Source organism: Phyllobates terribilis, unplaced genomic scaffold, assembly GCF_046119375.1.
Source record: "Phyllobates terribilis strain yellow unplaced genomic scaffold, ASM4611937v1 Scaffold_7__3_contigs__length_470593459, whole genome shotgun sequence".
Classification (NCBI taxonomy): domain Eukaryota; kingdom Metazoa; phylum Chordata; class Amphibia; order Anura; family Dendrobatidae; genus Phyllobates; species Phyllobates terribilis.
In genome coordinates this window covers 114,353,021-114,372,357 of record NW_027362767.1, presented here as the reverse complement: position 1 = coordinate 114,372,357, position 19,337 = coordinate 114,353,021, and the positions used below count along the sequence as shown (strand labels likewise).

Genomic DNA, 19,337 nt, shown 5'->3' with positions numbered 1-19,337 from the left:
CAGCTGGTAATGATATTATTAGTAATTCAAAGTCTTAATGTTTTCTGTTTCATAGGTTATTTGGAGTGATGATATAATTCTACATTTACCTAAGTATTGTGTCTGACATGAGTAATGGAGGCTTTTGCCTGCTTATGGCCTAATTTACAGCTCCTGCTCCACTCCAGATCCCTGCCTCTAGATTGCCGCTGGTCCATGACCCTCACCAGTCTCTATGTACCTATATTGAATGGACCAGTCATGTTTCTTATCAGGTCATGATCAATCATGATGATGATCTCGGTGTTTGGCTGGATCATCACCATGCCTGATCATGGCTCCAGCCAGCGCATAGACATGAGGGGACTGTAGACCTGCAGGGGAAAAAGGTTTCCTCCAACAGGTGACTTTCTCCTGTATTCTTTTGCAATAATGTTTTATTAACATACATATAAATCTACAAAATGATTTCTATTAATTACAATTAATTAATTGACCTAACTCTTTAGCCCCATACAATTGATGGTCAGCAACTAAAGGCATCTGTGGCTGCATCAAAAAGCGTTATGCCTTTTCTTTTCTCATGGATAAGGGAAAGTACAGGAGGCTGTACCCCACTGGTCTCCCATCTTCACATCCAGTGTACCCATCCTCTGGGTATAGTTTTGTTTCTTTTGCTGCAGGACTCCCTGCTTATTCCACCAAGCCAAGGCCATTATCCAGAGCCTGGTCCTTCAGTGCTCTCCTCCATATCATGACCCAAGAAGTTCAGCTGCCTTACTGTGAGCCGCTGCGGTACCGATGGCAGTCCTGACTGTGAGCCTCTGCAGTATTAGTGACAGTCCTGACCCGGGAGCCTCTGTGGTATCGATGGCAGTCCTGACTGTGAGCCTCTGCAGTATTAGTGACAGTCCTGACCCGGGAGCCTCTGTGGTATCGATGGCAGTCCTGACTGTGAGCCTCTGCGGTATTTGTGGCAGTCCTGACCCGGGAGCCTCTGCTTTATCGATGGCAGTCCTGACCCGGGAGCCTCTGCAGTATTAGTGACAGTCCTGACCCGGGAGCCTCTGCAGTATTAGTGACAGTCCTGACCCGGGAGCCTCTGCAGTATTAGTGGAAGAGAAAGGGAGAAAAAGCGCGCTATGTGAAGGACCTGACAGGTAGATGTGACGGAAATAGCCAAAAGGCCACTCACCTGTTGGAGTTGTGCACCCCTGCACAACTCCGGTGTTAGTGTGAAAATGTGAGGAGCAGGCACGTCCCACCGCAAGGTACAGGTAGCTTGGCACACCACGTGCCATGTGCTGCAGACCGCCGCTCGTCCTCACAGCTTCCAGGTTTCAAAATTGCAGGCCACATGTCCTCCGCCCACAGATCACATGACTCAGGATCAGATGTGCATCACCACAGGTCCTGAAAGCTAGGAGAGTGCAGCCCCCAACCGCAGGTCCTGAGTTGAGCAGCCAAAGGGGAATTTTATAGTGGGGGGATTTAAGAATGATTAACTAGAAGCTGCTCCTGCCGCTAACCCCCAAAGGGGGATTGAAAGTGGTCCAAATTAAATAAAAAAGCGGTCTATAGGGCGCTGAACGAATGAACACTAGAGGTGAAAAACCTGAGGAAGATAGTTTACTATCGAAACGCGTTGTGGAAAGGGCTAATTAAATTTATTTTTTAGCCCTAAAAAAAAAAAAGCGCCCTATAGACCACTTTTTTATTTAATTTGGACCACTCTGCAGTATTAGTGTCAGTCCTGACCCAAGAGCCTCTGCTGTATTAGTGTCAGTCCTGACCCAGGAGCCTCTGCAGAATTAGTGACAGTCCTGACCCAGGAGCCTCTGCAGTATTAGTGGTAGTCCTGACCCAGGAGCCTCTGCAGTATTAGGGACAGTCCTGACCCAGGAGCCTCTGCAGTATTAGTGACAGTCCTGACCCAGGAGCCTCTGCAGTATTAGGGACAGTCCTGACCCGGGAGCCTCTGCAGAATTAGGGGCAGTCCTGACCCGGGAGCCTCTGCAGTATTAGGGACAGTCCTGATCGGGAGCCTCTGCAGTATTAGGGACAGTCCTGACCCGGGAGCCTCTGCAGTATTAGGGGCAGTCCTGATCGGGAGCCTCTGCAGTATTAGGGGCAGTCCTGATCGGGAGCCTCTGCAGTATTAGGGGCAGTCCTGATCGGGAGCCTCTGCAGTATTGGGGGTAGTCCTGATCGGGAGCCTCTGCAGTATTAGGGGCAGTCCTGATCGGGAGCCTCTGCAGTATTGGGGGCAGTCCTGATCGGGAGCCTCTGCAGTAATAAGGCCAGTCCTGATCGGGAGCCTCTGCAGTATTAGTGGCAGGCCTGACCCGGGAGCCTCTGTGGTATTAGGGGCAGTCCTGATCGGGAGCCTCTGCAGTATTGGGGGCAAACCTGATCGGGAGCCTCTGCAGTATTAGGGGCAGTCCTGCCTTTTAAGCTACTGCCAGGCTCTCAGGCTATTATATATGAGGTTTCCCGCCCTTGCCACTAATTCAGGTAAAGCAATTGCCCCAACCTTTCTCTTACAACTCACACCCACCTCTCCTAACAGACTATCCTGTCATTTCCTCCAGTATATTGCCACGTTGGAGGCTTCACAACAAGAGACTTGCTTTCAGATTAACGAACAGCAAATATAGGATTTTACCCTTGAACTGTAGCTCAAAACTTCTGTGAAGATGGCAATCAGTGCAACTGACTCGCCCCCTGGGCCGCGTGGGGAACCCGGAACCGGGCCTTTTGTGGGATGCTGGAGGTTGAAGTCTCCGTGTGGCGGCGACCCGGTCCGTGGCAGTCTTAGTAGTACTATAAGAGTTTTAGATTAATTGTCCGACTACGCCACCCGTGGATTGCGGTCAGTGGGGACCGCCGCTGCAAGGCAGACCGCTGAGGCCGGTGTTGTGTGTATGCAGCTAAGAATGGGATGACTCCCCACTGGAGAAGTATAGCCTCAGGGCAGTTAGTGTGGATGATGGGCGTGATGGTGCACGAGCGCAGCAGGAATAACTCCGAGTCCGTGCAGTGCAGTTCAGGGTCTTTACTGATGTTATAACGCAGACCCTCCCGGGAGTACTGGTTAGCAGTAGAGGCCTGGTCAGTCTGTGAGCAAGCAGGATCTTCCCCTGGCCAGGTGGAGTTGTAGGCCTCCCCATCTATCTGCACTCTTCCTGGCTACCTTGCTGTTTGCGGGTAGAAGTAGCCCACGTCCCTGAGTATACCGTGTGGTGCTCACCCGTATGGCCGGTGACTTGGGGCCTTCTGTTAGCCTCCGCTCCACGATGGCGGTGCTGGTCCCTTGCTTGTGACCGTGCCTCCGGGCTTCTATGGCCAGAGGACCTGGAATCCCCTGCCGGTTGGATTCTGCTGCTGGACCTGGATGTCCCCACAGCCTCGGACTCCATGTCCGGTCTTATTGTCTTCAGCCAGGGCTTCCAGCCCCTGGCACTCGCTGCTGCTCCTACAGAGCTCCTAGGTCTTCCTTTCCCTGTGTCTGCTCTCCAGACGAGACTGCGTCTCTGTCTGGGATTTCACTCCCTAATCCCGCCCCAGACCCAGTTTTTAAGGGCAGATTCCTCCCCTCCCAGGTCTGGGCGGGCGGTGTTGCATGCTTAAGGGCTCCTGACCAGAGAAACCTCCCACTTGCTCTCAGACATAATATTTCTATTACTGTGGCAACCAGACCCCTGGGGTGCCACACAACAAAATCCACTAACGAAGAGGACCAGTGTAGCGTCGGCGTCCCTGCCCTCTGCTAGGCAGGGACGCTGTTCCCCTCACCTCTCCTCTCCGAGCCCGGCGTCCTCCTCCCGCTCTGCTGGCAGCGCGCGCTCCTTCCCGGCCACGGTGCTTAGGGCGCGCGCGCGCTCCCCCCCTCTTAAAGGGGCCGCGTGCGCCGTCCTAAGGAGTCCCCGGCCAATGGCCGGAGGACTTCACCATATATAAGGCACCTCCTCCAAAATGGAGGTGCCCGAGCAATGTTGTTGCACTGTTCACTACTCTGCTTCAGCCCTCAGGTCCCGTTTCCAGTTACCTGCCAGTTTCCTGCCAGATTGCTGTCTGATTCCTGCCTGTTATCCGCTTACCTGCTTGCTAGCCTGAGGTCCGACGGTCTGCCTTCCGACACCTGTCAGTCTGTCTATGGACCAGCTTGCCCGCCCACCTGCTACCCGCCTGCTAGCCTACCTGGAGGTTCCGCCGTCACGTGCTGTGACCACCTGCCAGTCCAGAGACTCTTGCCCGCTCACCTGGGAGCGCTCATCTGCTACCTGTCTGCTAGCCTACCTGGAGGCTCCGCCGTCACGTGCTGTGACCACCTGCCAGTCCAGAGACTCTTGCCCGCTCACCTGGGAGCGCTCATCTGCTACCTGCCTGTTAGCCTACCTGGAGGCTCCGCCGTCACATGCTGTGACCACCTGCTTATCCAGAGACTCTCGCCTGCTCACCTGGGAGCACACATCTGCCATCTGCCTGCTAGCCTACCTGGAGGCTCAGCCGTCACAGGTCGTACCTACCCTTTACCCAGAGACTGTCCCGGTCACTTGCCGTGATCTCCTGCCCGTTCACCCAGAGACTGCCCCGGTCACTTGCCGTGACCTCCTGCCCGTTTACCCAGAGACTGTCCCGGTCACCTGCTGTGACTACCTGCCTGTCTTCCGTGGTCGCCACCCGCTTCCTTACAAGGACCGCCCCCTTGTAGAAGTTGCTCAGAGGTTCCGCCTCCCAGACCCGTTACAGTTTGCTCGGGCCATGGAACCCGGTGGCACCCAAGCTCCCTTGCTCTCGGACCTTTGTCATGAACTGTCCCGTCAGAGGTCCCAACAGGAGTCCATCCTGAGTCACCTGCGGAATGTCAATTCTCGCCTGGACACTTTGACTGCTCCACCAGCAACCACCGCTAGTGTCTTGACTCGCAACCCGGCAGCTCCGCTGCCCACCAATACCATGGTATCCTGCTCCGGACCCCGGCTTTCTGCACCTCCTCGCTTCGGAGGCGACTCCGCTCTGGCTCGGGGCTTCATAAACCAGTGCACCCTGCACTTTGAACTCCTGTCCCACCAGTTTAACTCCGACCGGGCCAAAGTAGCCTTCATAATGTCCCATCTCATGGGGGAGGCACTGGCTTGGCTAAATCCTCTATGGGAGAGAGGAGACCCCCTGGTGTCCGACTTGCCTGCCTTTCTCACGGCTTTCCGGAAAGTCTTCGACGAACCCGGACTGAAGACCTCATCCGCATCGTCTCTGCTACGCCTCCGTCAGGGAAGTCTCACCGTGGGCCAATATGCCATACGGTTCCGTACCCTTGCCTCGGAGCTGGCCTGGGATAACGACGCTCTGGTGTCTGTCTTCTGGGAGGGTCTGTCCGGCCGTATTAAAGATGAACTCGCCGGTCGGGACATTCCTACCACTCTCGATGACTTAATAACTCTTGCCACCCGGATTGACCTACGGTTCCAGGAGCGTGCCAAAGAGGTCACCCGTGAGAGGAGGTTTCCACGTCTAGCTCCTACCTTCCAGAAACCCGTCACTCCCTCCGTTTCACCCCAGGTACACTCTCCTGAGCCTATGCAGGTCGACCAGACCAAGATGGTCAAAACCCGTCAGGACTTACGCCGTGCCGAGGGGAGCTGCTTCTACTGTGGCAGCAAGGAGCACCGGATCCGTACCTGCCCGGAGAGGTCGGGAAACGCCTGTGTCTAGGTTCGCTCAGAGAGGTCGACCTAGACAAGAATAAATCCTCTCCATCTCTGCTGCTGTCATTCTCAATTATCTGCGGGGAGAACCGTTTTTTCGAACTAGCCCAACTTGACTCTGGAGCAGCCGGGAATCTTATTTCACAGTCCCTGGTAGAAAAACACCGCATTCCCACCAAACCTCTGGCTGTACCCTTATCTGTCGCTGCCGTGGATGGGGGCCTCTTACCACGTCCCATCCAACTCATCACCGAATCCATTACTCTGCAGGTGGGAATGCTGCATTCTGAGAGCATCTCTTTTCATGTTCTGCCTGGACTCTCTCACGCCCTCTTACTAGGCCTACCTTGGCTCCAGAGACATGCACCCGTGCTTGACTGGAAGACCGGAGAAGTCCTTCGTTGGGGACAGGACTGCCATAAGACTTGTTTGGTTCCCGTTCATCCCGTCCGTCCTTCTCCTACCCCAACTAATCTACCTGGACTTCCGATTCCTTATTGGTCATTTGCTGATGTCTTTAATAAAAAGGAGGCAGAGACATTACCCCCTCATAGACCATACGACTGTCCTATCGACCTGTTACCCGGTACTACTCCTCCTCGTGGGCGTATTTACCCATTGTCCGCTGCTGAGACCCGGTCGATGTCCGAATATATTGAGGAGAATCTGGCCCGGGGATTCATCCGGAAATCTACCTCCCCGGCGGGAGCAGGCTTCTTTTTCGTTAAAAAGAAGGACAGCTCTCTCCCTGTATAGACTATAGAGGCCTTAACCAGATCACGGTGAAGAATAAGTACCCCCTTCCGCTCATTCCGGAGTTATTTGATCGTCTGAGGGGGGCTAGAATCTTCACCAAACTGGACCTCCGTGGGGCGTACAACCTGGTCCGTATCCGTCAGGGGGATGAATGGAAGACTGCATTCAACACCCGGGACGGCCACTATGAATATCTGGTAATGCCCTTTGGTCTCTGTAACGCTCCTGCCGTCTTTCAAGAGTTGGTCAATGACATCTTCCGGGACCTTCTCTACTCCTGCGTAGTGGTGTACCTGGACGACATCTTGGTCTTCTCTCTGGATCTTCAGACTCACCGGAGGGATGTTCCTCAGGTCCTGCTCAGGCTCAGGCAGAATCACCTCTTCGCTAAATATGAGAAGTGCCTCTTTGAGCAGACCTCGCTTCCGTTTTTGGGCTACATTATTTCTCAGACCGGCCTCCGAATGGATCCAGAGAAACTGTCTGCCATCAAGAAATGGCCTCGACCGGAGGGGTTGAAGGCTATTCAGCGGTTCCTGGGCTTCGCCAACTACTACCGCCTCTTCATACCGCACTTCTCTTCCCGGACTGCCCCAATTTCCGCGCTCACCCGTAAGGGCACTAATCCCAGAGAGTGGCCGCCCGAAGCAGAGGAGGCCTTTCTTTCCTTAAAACAGGCCTTCTCTTCCGCCCCGGTGCTGCATCGCCCGGACGGCAACAAGCAGTTCTTCCTGGAAGTTGACGCCTCCTCCTCTGGAGCCGGAGCGGTACTTACCCAAAAATCGTCTTCCGGGAGAATGGTAACTTGTGGCTTCTTCTCCAAACTCTTCTCCTCTTCTGAGCGCAACTATTCCATAGGAGACCGAGAGTTATTGGCCATCAAGCTGGCATTGGAGGAGTGGCGTTACCTACTCGAGGGGGCTCTTCACCCGGTAATAATCTACACTGACCACAAGAACTTGGCTTACCTCCAGCATGCCCAGAGACTTAACCCGCGCCAAGCCCGGTGGTCCTTGTTTTTTGGTCGCTTTGATTTTGTTTTTCATTTTCGCCCGGCTGACAAAAACATCAAAGCAGACGCCTTGTCCCGATCCTTTCTTTTGTCCGATCTCGAGGAAGAACCCAAACATATCATCGATCCCGCCAGAGTAATGCAAGTGGCTCCCGTGAGTCTAAATAGTCTCCCTCCCGGTAAGACGTTCGTTTCAGTACCTGATCGGAAGAAGATCCTACACTGGGGCCATTCGTCTAAACTAGCTGGCCACGCCGGTCAGAAAAAGACCCTCCAGCTTATTACCCGGCACTACTGGTGGCCTACCCTGCACAAGGACGTAATAGACTTTGTTTCTGCCTGTGTGTCCTGCGCCCGCAACAAAGTCCCGAGACACCTGCCAGCCGGTCGCCTCCTTCCGCTTCCTGTGCCTGCTGCCCCCTGGCAGCATATTGCTATGGACTTCATAACTGATCTCCCCGTCTCTGCCGGTTGTACGGTCATTTGGGTGGTCGCTGACCGCTTTTCCAAGATGGCTCACTTTATTCCCCTGCCAGGCCTCCCGTCTGCACCCGAGCTGGCTAAAGACTTTATCCGCCACATCTTCCGTCTTCATGGCCTGCCCCTCCACACCGTGTCGGATCGTGGGGTACAGTTCACCTCACGTTTCTGGAGAGCCACTTGTAAATTGCTAGACGTCACCCTGGACTTCTCCTCCGCTTACCACCCACAGTCTAATGGTCAAGTGGAGCGGATCAATCAGATCCTGACCAGTTACCTCCGGCACTTCGTTAATGCCCACCATTCTGACTGGGTGGATCTCCTGCCATGGGCCGAATTCTCTTACAACAATCACGAGAGCGAATCTTCCTCCAAATCCCCGTTTTTTGTAGTCTTCGGTCAGCATCCTCGGATCCCATTTCCCGTCTCCACCTCGGTGGATAATCCGGCTGCGGAATCTCTTGTTAACAAATTTTCCTCCTTGTGGGAGAGTACCCGGTCCGCACTCCTTCAGTCGTCCGAGCGTATGAAAAGACATGCTGACAAAAAACGTCTGGATCCTCCTCAATTCCGTCCAGGGGATAAGGTCTGGCTCTCGTCCAAGTATGTCCGGCTCAAGATTCCTTCCTATAAGTTAGGGCCTCGGTTCATCGGTCCTCTGGAGGTCATCAGTCAGATCAACCCAGTGGCCTATAAATTGAAACTCTCGGCCAACTTGCGGATCCCTAACTCCTTCCATGTATCTCTCCTCAAACCCGTGGTACTTAACTCTTTTTCCAAGTCTACAGGTACGCCTCCTGCTCCGGTTTCCGCTGAAAACGAGTTTGAGGTAGAGAACATTCTGGCCACAAAAAGGGTAAGAGGAAAGACCTTTTTTCTAGTAGATTGGAGGGGGTTTGGTCCTGAAGAGAGAACGTGGGAGCCCCGGGAGAACATCCATGCCCCTCTCATCCTTGCTAAATTTCTGTCTGGCCTAAAAAAGGTGGGGCCTAAAGGGGGGGGTACTGTAGCGTCGGCGTCCCTGCCCTCTGCTAGGCAGGGACGCTGTTCCCCCTCACCTCTCCGCTCCGAGCCCGGCGTCCTCCTCCCGCTCTGCTGGCAGCGCGCGCTCCTTCCCGGCAACGGTGCTTAGGGCGCGCGCTCCCCCCCTCTTAAAGGGGCCGCGCGCGCCGTCCTAAGGAGTCCCCGGCCAATGGCCGGAGGACTTCACCATATATAAGGCACCTCCTCCAAAATGGAGGTGCCCGAGCAATGTTGTTGCACTGTTCACTACTCTGCTTCAGCCCTCAGGTCCCGTTTCCAGTTACCTGCCAGTTTCCTGCCAGATTGCTGTCTGATTCCTGCCTGTTATCCGCTTACCTGCTTGCTAGCCTGAGGTCCGACGGTCTGCCTTCCGACACCTGTCAGTCTGTCTATGGACCAGCTTGACCGCTCACCTGGGAGCGCCCACCTGCTACCCGCCTGCTAGCCTACCTGGAGGTTCCGCCGTCACGTGCTGTGACCACCTGCCAGTCCAGAGACTCTTGCCCGCTCACCTGGAGCGCTCATCTGCTACCTGTCTGCTAGCCTACCTGGAGGCTCCGCCGTCACGTGCTGTGACCACCTGCTTATCCAGAGACTCTCGCCTGCTCACCTGGGAGCACACATCTGCCATCTGCCTGCTAGCCTACCTGGAGGCTCAGCCGTCACAGGTCGTACCTACCCTTTACCCAGAGACTGTCCCGGTCACTTGCCGTGATCTCCTGCCCGTTCACCCAGAGACTGCCCCGGTCACTTGCCGTGATCTCCTGCCCGTTCACCCAGAGACTGTCCCGGTCACTTGCCGTGACCTCCTGCCCGTTCACCCAGAGACTGCCCCGGTCACCTGCTGTGACTACCTGCCTGTCTTCCCTGGTCGCCACCCGCTTCCTTACAAGGACCGCCCCCTTGTATAAGTTGCTCAGAGGTTCCGCCTCCCAGACCCGTTACAACCAGTAAGTCTTCCTGGGTTCTGTATTTTGTGGTAAAATCACGTCCTCCGTCTACAGCTGAGGGCATGCTCACATCACACTTTTACCTCTCGCCAGTGGCACCTTTGCATGTTGCACTGTTTGGCTTTTACAGACTTTTGTTGCTCTGCATGTTCAACTTTGATGTGGTCTGTAATCCTAAATCAGCTGAGGTGCTAAAAAGACAGAAAATAGAGGTAGAAACTCCCCCATTGGACCGTCAGAATGAGCTCACTGACACTTTCTCATTTGCCCCACTATCATTTACTTCCCAGCCGAATTATTGCTGTTTCCTATGTGAATCCTATCGTCCACATTTCAAGACCTATACTGGATTAACGCTGTTCTATGGCCATGTCTGATATTGCAGCTCATTTGTATGAAGGCTGTCCGCTGGCTGGGTTTAGCAGTACTGTCATGGCCGGCACGGTATATCCTGTAGGCACGTTCCTCCAGAATGATGTGACAGACAGAAAACTATTACTTCATGTTGCTGATGCTGAAGGTGTTGATTCATGGGGTGTACTTAATTTTTCACGCACTGCATTTTGGTCATATATGTTAATCATTTGTTGTGATGTTCATCAGGGGTTTTATATACCTAATTTTAAGAACTTCAGAAAACCAGATGTTTATGTCGAGATGCATAAAATAATGGAATTCAGAGAGCGTGTCCTTGGTTCTTCCCATGACCACCTTGAGCTCTCCTAAGATCTGTTCTTGTTGTGTTCCTCCGCAGGCCGCCTCCTGCCAGATTCCCAGAGAACTTCAGCAGATTTGTGTACTGCAGCAAAGGAGAAGAGAAAAGGCCTTGAGATTATATCAAGTTACTTCCCAAGGACACCTGATAAGGGAAGAAATGTAAAGTCCGACATTCATGGAACTATTTTGAGGCGGGGGTCCCACATGTTCCCCAAGATGCATCTGCTTCATACGTTTCCACGCCTGTTGCAATTTGCTTGTTCTTTGTTAATGTTCAGTAGACACAACCTCACTACTTGTAATGGTTCAGATGTTGGTTGATTACAATAAATTCACAAAAATAAGTAAGTTCTGCCTGTCTTTTTTTATTTGCATAAGAATGTGTGGTCTACCACAATTTGATAATTCTTTTATTTTCTGGTACTTATACATTTACTTGTATGAATTAGTGAGAATGGAAATGATCAGACAGGTCACCTATAGTATGTTACCCAATGGAGCTCTTTTTTAACCTCGGTGTGTGTCTCCCCTTTTGTTTTGCATGTGAAACTCTGAAAAAAAGAATTGAGGTATATACTGTATTACATGCTGTATGATGGAGAATACGCCGCTCGTATAAAGCCACTGTACAGTCATATGGATTGTGCCCACTCCCCATGGGAACGCGCTGGTACCTTAAACCAAGGACAAGAGTAAAAGGTACCACAATCTAGTGTGTTTGGGTCCAAGAATACTGATCCCAAAGAAAGAGATTGCAGCCCCAAGGTTAGTATATACAAGCACGACTGAGTTTTCAGTTCAGATAGTGCTGTCAATCAGCGGAGGAGGAGGAGGAGGAGGAGGAGGGCCGGAAGAACACTGCACTGAAAGTTTTGGCCATACAAAAGGTGCACCGAGCACCCAAATTTCCAGATGTATTAAAGATAATTTTCTAGATAATTAACATAAACTAATCAGGTATGAGGCATCAGACATGATTATTATCGAGGCATGGTCACTTACATGATCATCTGATTAGTTTAAACTGGCTTTAGGGGGTGACAGACTCACTTTAAATGCTTTTTCTCAGTATCACAATGTGGTTTTATATATTCCATTTATTTTTGCTAGTATAACCTATTTTTACATCTGCCCCGTTTTGCACATATCACCTCCTCAGATCACTCTCCAGGCTCAATTTAGCCTTCGGTTGGAACCATGCTCAAGTAGTTCCAGCTCCTGGCTTCTCAGGAACAAATCCTCTGTTATTGCATCCTCTCTGTTATTGCGTCCTCTCTGTTATGGCGTCCTCTCTGTTATTGCGTCCTCTCTGTTATGGCGTCCTCTCTGTTATGGCGTCCTCTCTGTTATGGCGTCCTCTCTGTTATTGCGTCCTCTCTGTTATGGCGTCCTCTCTGTTATGGCGTCCTCTCTGTTATGGCGTCCTCTCTGTTATGGCGTCCTCTCTGTTATGGCGTCCTCTCTCTGTTATGGCGTCCTCTCTGTTATGGCGTCCTCTCTGTTATGGCGTCCTCTCTGTTATGGCGTCCTCTCTGTTATGGCGTCCTCTCTGTTATGGCGTCCTCTCTGTTATGGCGTCCTCTCTGTTATGGCGTCCTCTCTGTTATGGCGTCCTCTCTGTTATGGCGTCCTCTCTGTTATGGCGTCCTCTCTGTTATGGCGTCCTCTCTGTTATGGCGTCCTCTCTGTTATGGCGTCCTCTCTGTTATGGCGTCCTCTCTGTTATGGCGTCCTCTCTGTTATGGCGTCCTCTCTGTTATGGCGTCCTCTCTCTGTTATGGCGTCCTCTCTCTGTTATGGCGTCCTCTCTCTGTTATGGCGTCCTCTCTCTGTTATGGCGTCCTCTCTCTGTTATGGCGTCCTCTCTCTGTTATGGCGTCCTCTCTGTTATGGCGTCCTCTCTGTTATGGCGTCCTCTCTGTTATGGCGTCCTCTCTGTTATGGCGTCCTCTCTGTTATGGCGTCCTCTCTGTTATGGCGTCCTCTCTGTTATAGCATCCTCTCTGTTATTGCATCCTGCCAGCAGGTCTGTGATTGGAATGGAGCTTCTACTGTGAGGGATGATGTCATGGACAGGGGCAGAGCGTTCTAAAGTACTGTGTAGAGCAGGGGTCTCAAATTCAGCTGGGCATATGGGCCGCACACGGAAAAATATTTTAATTTGGGGGGCCGCATTATTTGCATGACAAAGTGACATTTTTAGTGATACCATTTTATTTTCTATACACCTTTTGAACTGGTCCTCATCTTGCAGACATGGTCTCCCCTCCAGGTCCCCCATATTGCAGACATGGTCTCCCCTCCAGGTCCCCCATATTGCAGACATGGTCTCCCCTCCAGGTCCCCCATATTGCAGACATGGTCTCCCCTCCAGGGCCCCCATATTGCAGACATGGTCCCCCATATTGCAGACATGGTCCCCCATCCAGGTCGCCCATATTGCAGACATGGTCTTCATATTGCAGACATGGTCCCCCATCCTGGTCCTTATGTTGCAGACATGTCCCCCATCCAGGTCCCCATGTTGCAGACATGTCCCCCCCCCCCCCCCCATACTGTGCACAGGGTCCCCGTCCCCCTATACTGCGCTCAGGGTCCCATCCCCCCCATACAGCGCTCAGGGTCCCCGCCCCCCACCCCCCCCCCCTTATTGTGCTCAGGGTCCCCGTCCCCCCATACTGTGCTGAGGGTCCCCCTCCCTCACCATACTGCGCTCAGGGTCCCCGTCCCCCCATACTGCGCTCAGGGTCCCCGTCCCCCCATACTGCGCTCAGGGTCCCCGTCCCCCCATACTGCGCTCAGGGTCCCCGTCCCCCCATACTGCGCTCAGGGTCCCCATCCCCCCATACTGAGCTCAGGGTCCCCGTCCCCCTGATACTGCGCACAGTGCCCCCCCCCCCCATACTGAGCACTGGTCTCCTGTGCTGTATCACACGACAGAGGGAAAAAAAAAAAGATTCTCACCTGTCCTCCGTTCCCTCGGCGTCCTTTCTTATCCTGTGGCCCGCAGGCACAGACCCCGTAACAATCGCGGCTCTCTCCAGCAGCCGCCGACATCAGCGCTGTAATGCAGTGTATTGCCGCGCAGAGACCGGCTCTCTGCACAGCAATACCAGTGTCAGCCACCGGCCAATCAGAGGCAAGCAGCTGACATCTGCGCATGGCAGTGACGTCATACACCGCTGCGTTGGGACGCAGATGTCAGCTGCTGGCCTCTGATAGGCCGGCGGGTGACACTGGTATTGCTGTGCAGAGAGCCGGTCTCTGCCCGGCACTACACTGAACTGAAGCGCTGATGGCGGCTGCTGGAGAGAGCCGCGATACTTACGAGGTCTGTGCCTGCGGGCCGCAAGAAGCAGCCGGAGGGCCGCGTGTTTGAGACCCCTGCTTTAGAGGGTGCAATATATTGGGAGACATGAAACATATCTGGTGGATGCAGGTTAAGGCTCTAGTCTCGAGGGTCTCAGGAAAGTCCATTAAATGTAGCCCTACTGTCATGTTACTCGGAGACAAGCCAGTGGAATTTCCAATAAAACTTTTTGTCTAATACATTTTATTACCATGACAGCCAGAATTCATATAGCATCACAATGGAAATCTACAGCTTTGTCAATAAATATGGTTAAAGATAGAATAAATACAATAATGCTATATGAAAGAATTGATGCTACCAAAACGGACTCTCTAGAAACTTTTTTGAATACATGGACTCCATGGATGGACTCACAACATGATCAGAACGTAAGTCAGGCTATAATTATATCTCCATGACAATGCTAACTTTAGCGATTGATCTTTCCTATATACTTACCAATTTATTTTGATTAAGGAATAATTGATTGGTAATGCTATATTTATCCTCTATTCTTGTCTCCCTTTCTTTTTTTCGATCCCTCCCCTTAGAATGTGTTAATCTTCTGTTTTATAATGAACCTCACAAAAAATATTCATATTTTATGTACAAGAATATATCTTGACCCCCTGCGCGGGGATTATGTTTTGCTCATTGGCAACTATGTTTGTTAAAGTTAAAATTAATAAAACACTTTTGAAACTAAAAAATATATATATATTTATTTATGTAAAAGGAATCCAAAATGAATTCATTCTGAAGAGTTAGCCTGCGCATCCTGCCTTTGGTAATATAAGCCACATTCATAGCCATAGAGATGATTTAGCACCATCTATAGAGCATGTTGATGTTGCACTATGCAGGGGCATTATGGCATCAAGGCCATTTTAATTGTCCCAGTAGGACGGCTCTAGATATTCTAAATGTTCTTCAGTACTCCAGCAATCACAATGGCTGATGAGTTCTGCTGCTTTGTGTCCCGGGACATTGTTGTTATTGATGTCCATCTCTTCCATGATGGATCACTCATTTCTTTACTCTTCGGTACCTGCTTTGCTCCTAACTTCTTCTCATTTCTGGTTCTGTCCATCTTCCAGAAGAAGTGCATCTGCGGGGCCATTCTGGTACCATGAGTGGTATTCAACAATTGACTTTGTAATTTCCCATCACATTACAAAATTGATGGTAATTTTGATCTGTGCAGATAACCACAGTGACCTACATGTAAATGGCCAGCTTCTGTGGAATCACCCGCTCCTTGTCCTGCTGCAGGTCTTAGGGGTCAGGTCTTCATTTCCCTTTATCCGACTTGCAGGAAGATGTTATGATCCAGCACAGATGGTTTGAGTTGTCTTTGTGTCGTTCCAGCCATAGTTCTTACCCTTTGGACTTTATACGGGCATTTTGAAGGCCTGGTTCTTTTCCCTTAGACAGATGGTGACACCTTCTCGGGAGATCTTTAAAGACAAACTCTAAGGAAAAGAAGAAAATACATTTATTATTAGAAATCATTGAACTGTGGCATCTCTGTCATCATCTATTTTATATAAGCAATTGAATTTTTCAATGTAACAAATCTTTAACTGAAACAGTTTTGGTGCTTATAAGACCTTCACACGTCATTTACTCACCTGGAAATCGGTATAATTTGTAAGTTGGTGCATTACCAGGCCGACTAATCCTGTCCACTCAGCTATCATGCCGGTCATATAGAAGATCTGCAGAAGATAGAGAACGTTATTACCGGACTATACTCACCAATGCATCTGTCTGGCATGGAATGAGATGGAAGGATGACTTGTACACCGAGAGTTTATCATTTACTTTTACACAGGACACTAGTGAGTTATGCAAAATGGTGAAACGTGAAATAAACTTACCGCCATACAGGGGCCATTGCATAGCTGGAAGAAGATGGCGCACAGATTTACAGCAACTGGAAGGACGTGTTAAGAAAAGTACCTGAATGTTGTTATTATAGTGTTTCCTATAATCATGACTGACCAATGAAATAATGGTCACAATGGAGCACACCTTACCCACCTAAACACACGGAATTATTTAGAAAAGGATACATATAAGCAATAACAGAATTGTCATCAAAGTTGCTGCCAGTCTAAAGTGGCAGATGCACCGGCTGCTGAAGGATCTCTTGTACAGGTACACAGATTGACATAAGTTGTACATGGCAAGAAGAAAAAAAGCCATTCCTGCACCGATCCTGTGGGCTGTAGGGTTGGTTTTCATCTACGAAAAGAAATATGAGTGTCATTAATAAGGTCATCTTGGAGATGTGAGAATACATAAGAGCAAGGTCCGCCCCACTGTAATATACTGGACTCCAGGTAGTCACCATAGTATGTGTTATACTGAACCTGAGGTCCTGAGTATTACTGGAGACTTTATATAAAACCTAATAACTAACCGAATATACAGCATTAACCGCGGTCCCAATGCACACGATCCATCCAACGATGAGAAGGATTTTCTGGCAGATGATATACCGCTTCTCCGATGGCTCAGACTGAATAATCATGAACCTATACTGGATGTAAGCGATGCCAGCTCCTGAAATACACAGAGCAAGTTATCAACCAGATATTTCTATACCACTGCTGTAGAAAACCTGATCTTAAGAATGCACCAATGATTGTTAGAGGTTTAAAAATATTTAGATTTGAGAGTCCTCAGTGATTGATACCTTTTAATGGCTAACTGAAAAGATGGTAACAGATTGCAAGCTTTCCAGACTACTCAGGCTTCTCCATCAGGCATAGTATAACACAGAATCTGAAGAATCACATATTTATACACGAAAAAAGAATAGATCTACCTGTGGCCAAACATTTTTGTATCCTTGATCACAGCATCAAGGACATGAAATTACTGGTATTAAAAGGTAATTTAAAATTTCAGAGAGACAGAAAACTTTGGGAATATAAACTCATGACAACCTTTTGACACCTTCAGAGCAGGAATGAATGTGTTGCATGGATTTATGGCATTCTACATCAACTAAGGAATGTGGTCCTCAGACCTATGGGGTCATCACAACCCTGGACCAGACCTCAATCACAGGATAAAACTTTCACACTCCTTATCTATGAACTATTCCAATATTTATGGCCACAACTGTGTTTATCTCTCTCCAATAGTAATAACTCTGCTTTATGTCACTTGTCTCATCTATTACATTATTTCTGTGTATTGCTGTGTATAAATATGTTACTTTTCAGATTTTGTGTTATACTATGCCTGATGAAGAAACCTGAGTAGTCTGGAAAGCTTGCAATTTGTTACCATCTTTTCAGTTAGCCATTAAAAGGTATCAACCACTGAGGACTCTCAAATCTAAATATTTTTCTATCTACTGGCTAACACGGTACAAAAATATATTTTTCCTGTTAGAGGTTTAGAGATTTAAAGGAGTTATCTGGGACTTTAATAGACTATCCTTATATCAAATTGATGGATTATAAAAGTTAATAATTATTTAAGGGAGTCCACAGAACTTTCATTGCTTATCGGGCACAGATCCTTAGTTTTGATGGGGGTTGTGCCTGGTATTACAGCCGTGTCTAATATACTTTACTGGGACTGAGCTGCCAAAACCGTCAGTACCAGTAATTACCACTGGCAAAAGAACGAAAAGACCCCTTAAATCAGTTAAACAGTGGAGTATCAGACCCAGAAGCCCACCTATCTGATATTAATGGGCTATCAATCTTCTAGTCCCAGAGAACCCCTTTAATGTCACCTCTGAGCACAGAATTGTGGAGCTTTTCATGATGATTTATTCCTACAGGATGCAGCATTTACTTACCAAGAATGGAATTAACCATGAAAATGACTGTGTAGATCACAGATTCTGGGTATTGTTTTCCCGTGTGACTGCAAAAGATAAGGAAAATATTAAGAATAATTAGAACACAAGTGGAGTAATTGTCATGTATAATTGTCCTAAATTATATGTTTTGATCAGACACAAATTGAAGCCAAGGGTACATGAGAGGAAAGTTATCAGACTGAATGCAGTAAAAACATCAGATGATCAAGTCTCCTGGAGGAGACTGAAGTTTTAAAAAATATAAAAATGTAAAAAAAAAACATAAAAATTCAAATTATTTCCATTTTCCCTTATGAAAAAAGGTTATTAAGAAAATAAACATATTTTGTATTGTGCGTCCGTAAAAGTCAAATCTTTCAAAATATGAAATTAATGAAACTGATCGGTAAATACCACAAAGAGAAAAAAATTTAAACACCAGAAATAGATAAAAAATATCAATTTAAGGCCTCATACAGCATAATCAGTGGGAAATTTCTAAAGTCATGGATCTCAACAATTAGCGACACAAACGGGGAAAATGTTTGCAACACTAAAATAATAAAGAAATTGGACAAGGTCATTTTTACCACACAATGAATGCTGTAAAAACAAAACAAAAAACTACAAACGCTTTTTCCCGCAGTATCAGTACACTTGAATTTTTTTTCTGTATTCTTTTACATTATATAGTAAAGTTAATGGCGTCATTCACAAATACGATTCATCCGGCTATAAACAATCCCTCATATGGCTGAAGGGGTTAATAATGTACTAATTATAATGCAATAAGAACATTCCAGGAAATAATAATAATATAATTAGAACATTCCATGACTTAATACAAAAATAATATAAAATGATACTACAGAACTATTTCCCAGTACCCTCTTACCTGATGTAAGGATATTTATTGTGCCCTGAGATTATAGTCAGGGCAGCTAGGACACAGAGGCCCAATAGCGTCCATAAGATCCACAAGATGGGCAATAATGCCAAACCCCGGATCTCCATGATGGAAGATGATTAGCCAAGCGAAAGCTTCTACTCTCTCTCTCTCTCTCTCTCTCTATCTCTCTCTCTCTATCTCTCTTTCTCTCTCCGTCTGTTTCTCTCCGTATTCACAGATAAGAAGGCTGAGGTAGTATCAGCCAGAGGTTTAATAGGCTTAGAACTTGATGATGTCACAAGGCTTCTGTGATGTCATGGTTGATCACCTCATTGTTGCATCATCACTCAGGCAGCCTGGATCTGATTGCTGCTTGGTATTGTAGATTTTTTCACAATTTACATATTCTATGAGTATATCCAGCACATTGTAGTGTAATAACTCCTATTATTCTATTAATTTACAAGATTCCATATTACCACCAGATATGTATTGAGAGGATGTTACAAGTTTCCCAACAAGAGTGCAGCTCCAGTATCCGGCGCCTTCACAGACACTTTCTGCTCTTTAAAACCCTCGTTTAAATCTACTCGGCCCCAATTCATCATTTGCGGTTTTTCACTTTCCTTTTATGTTCTGGGATAT

At 48.8% G+C, this 19,337-nt stretch overlaps 2 protein-coding genes across 2 annotated transcripts in view; one reads left to right on the top strand and one right to left on the bottom strand.

Annotated features, from left to right (window-relative positions):
• The window catches only part of LOC141152925 (piRNA biogenesis protein EXD1-like), a 117,739-nt gene extending 106,925 nt beyond the window's left edge, over positions 1–10,814 (top strand). The window contains exon 11 of the mRNA XM_073637565.1: positions 10,663–10,814. Coding sequence (XP_073493666.1) covers positions 10,663–10,788 — 126 coding nt within the window. The 3' untranslated portion in view covers positions 10,789–10,814. The remainder of the gene's footprint in view (positions 1–10,662) is intronic.
• Positions 10,815–15,368: 4,554 nt separating this feature from the next.
• LOC141155386 (DNA damage-regulated autophagy modulator protein 1-like) lies at positions 15,369–18,817 on the bottom strand. The gene is made up of 7 exons (XM_073642255.1): positions 18,699–18,817; positions 17,801–17,868; positions 16,403–16,545; positions 16,112–16,224; positions 16,017–16,020; positions 15,609–15,695; positions 15,369–15,449 (listed from the first exon to the last, which is right to left on the bottom strand). The coding sequence occupies exons 1-7, from the start codon at positions 18,815–18,817 to the stop codon at positions 15,369–15,371; spliced, it is 615 nt and encodes a 204-aa protein (XP_073498356.1).
• Between the last annotated feature and the right edge of the window lie 520 nt (positions 18,818–19,337).

Coding starts and splice junctions, on each gene's coding strand:
- LOC141155386 (XM_073642255.1), bottom strand. CDS start 18,817: ATGGAGATCCGGGGTTTGGCATTATTGCCCATCTTGTGGATCTTATGG. Junction 16,546..17,800: donor CATGGTTAATTCCATTCTTG/GTAAGTAAATGC, acceptor TGTGTATTTCAG/GAGCTGGCATCGCTTACATC. Junction 16,225..16,402: donor CGGTTAATGCTGTATATTCG/GTTAGTTATTAG, acceptor TTCTTTTCGTAG/ATGAAAACCAACCCTACAGC.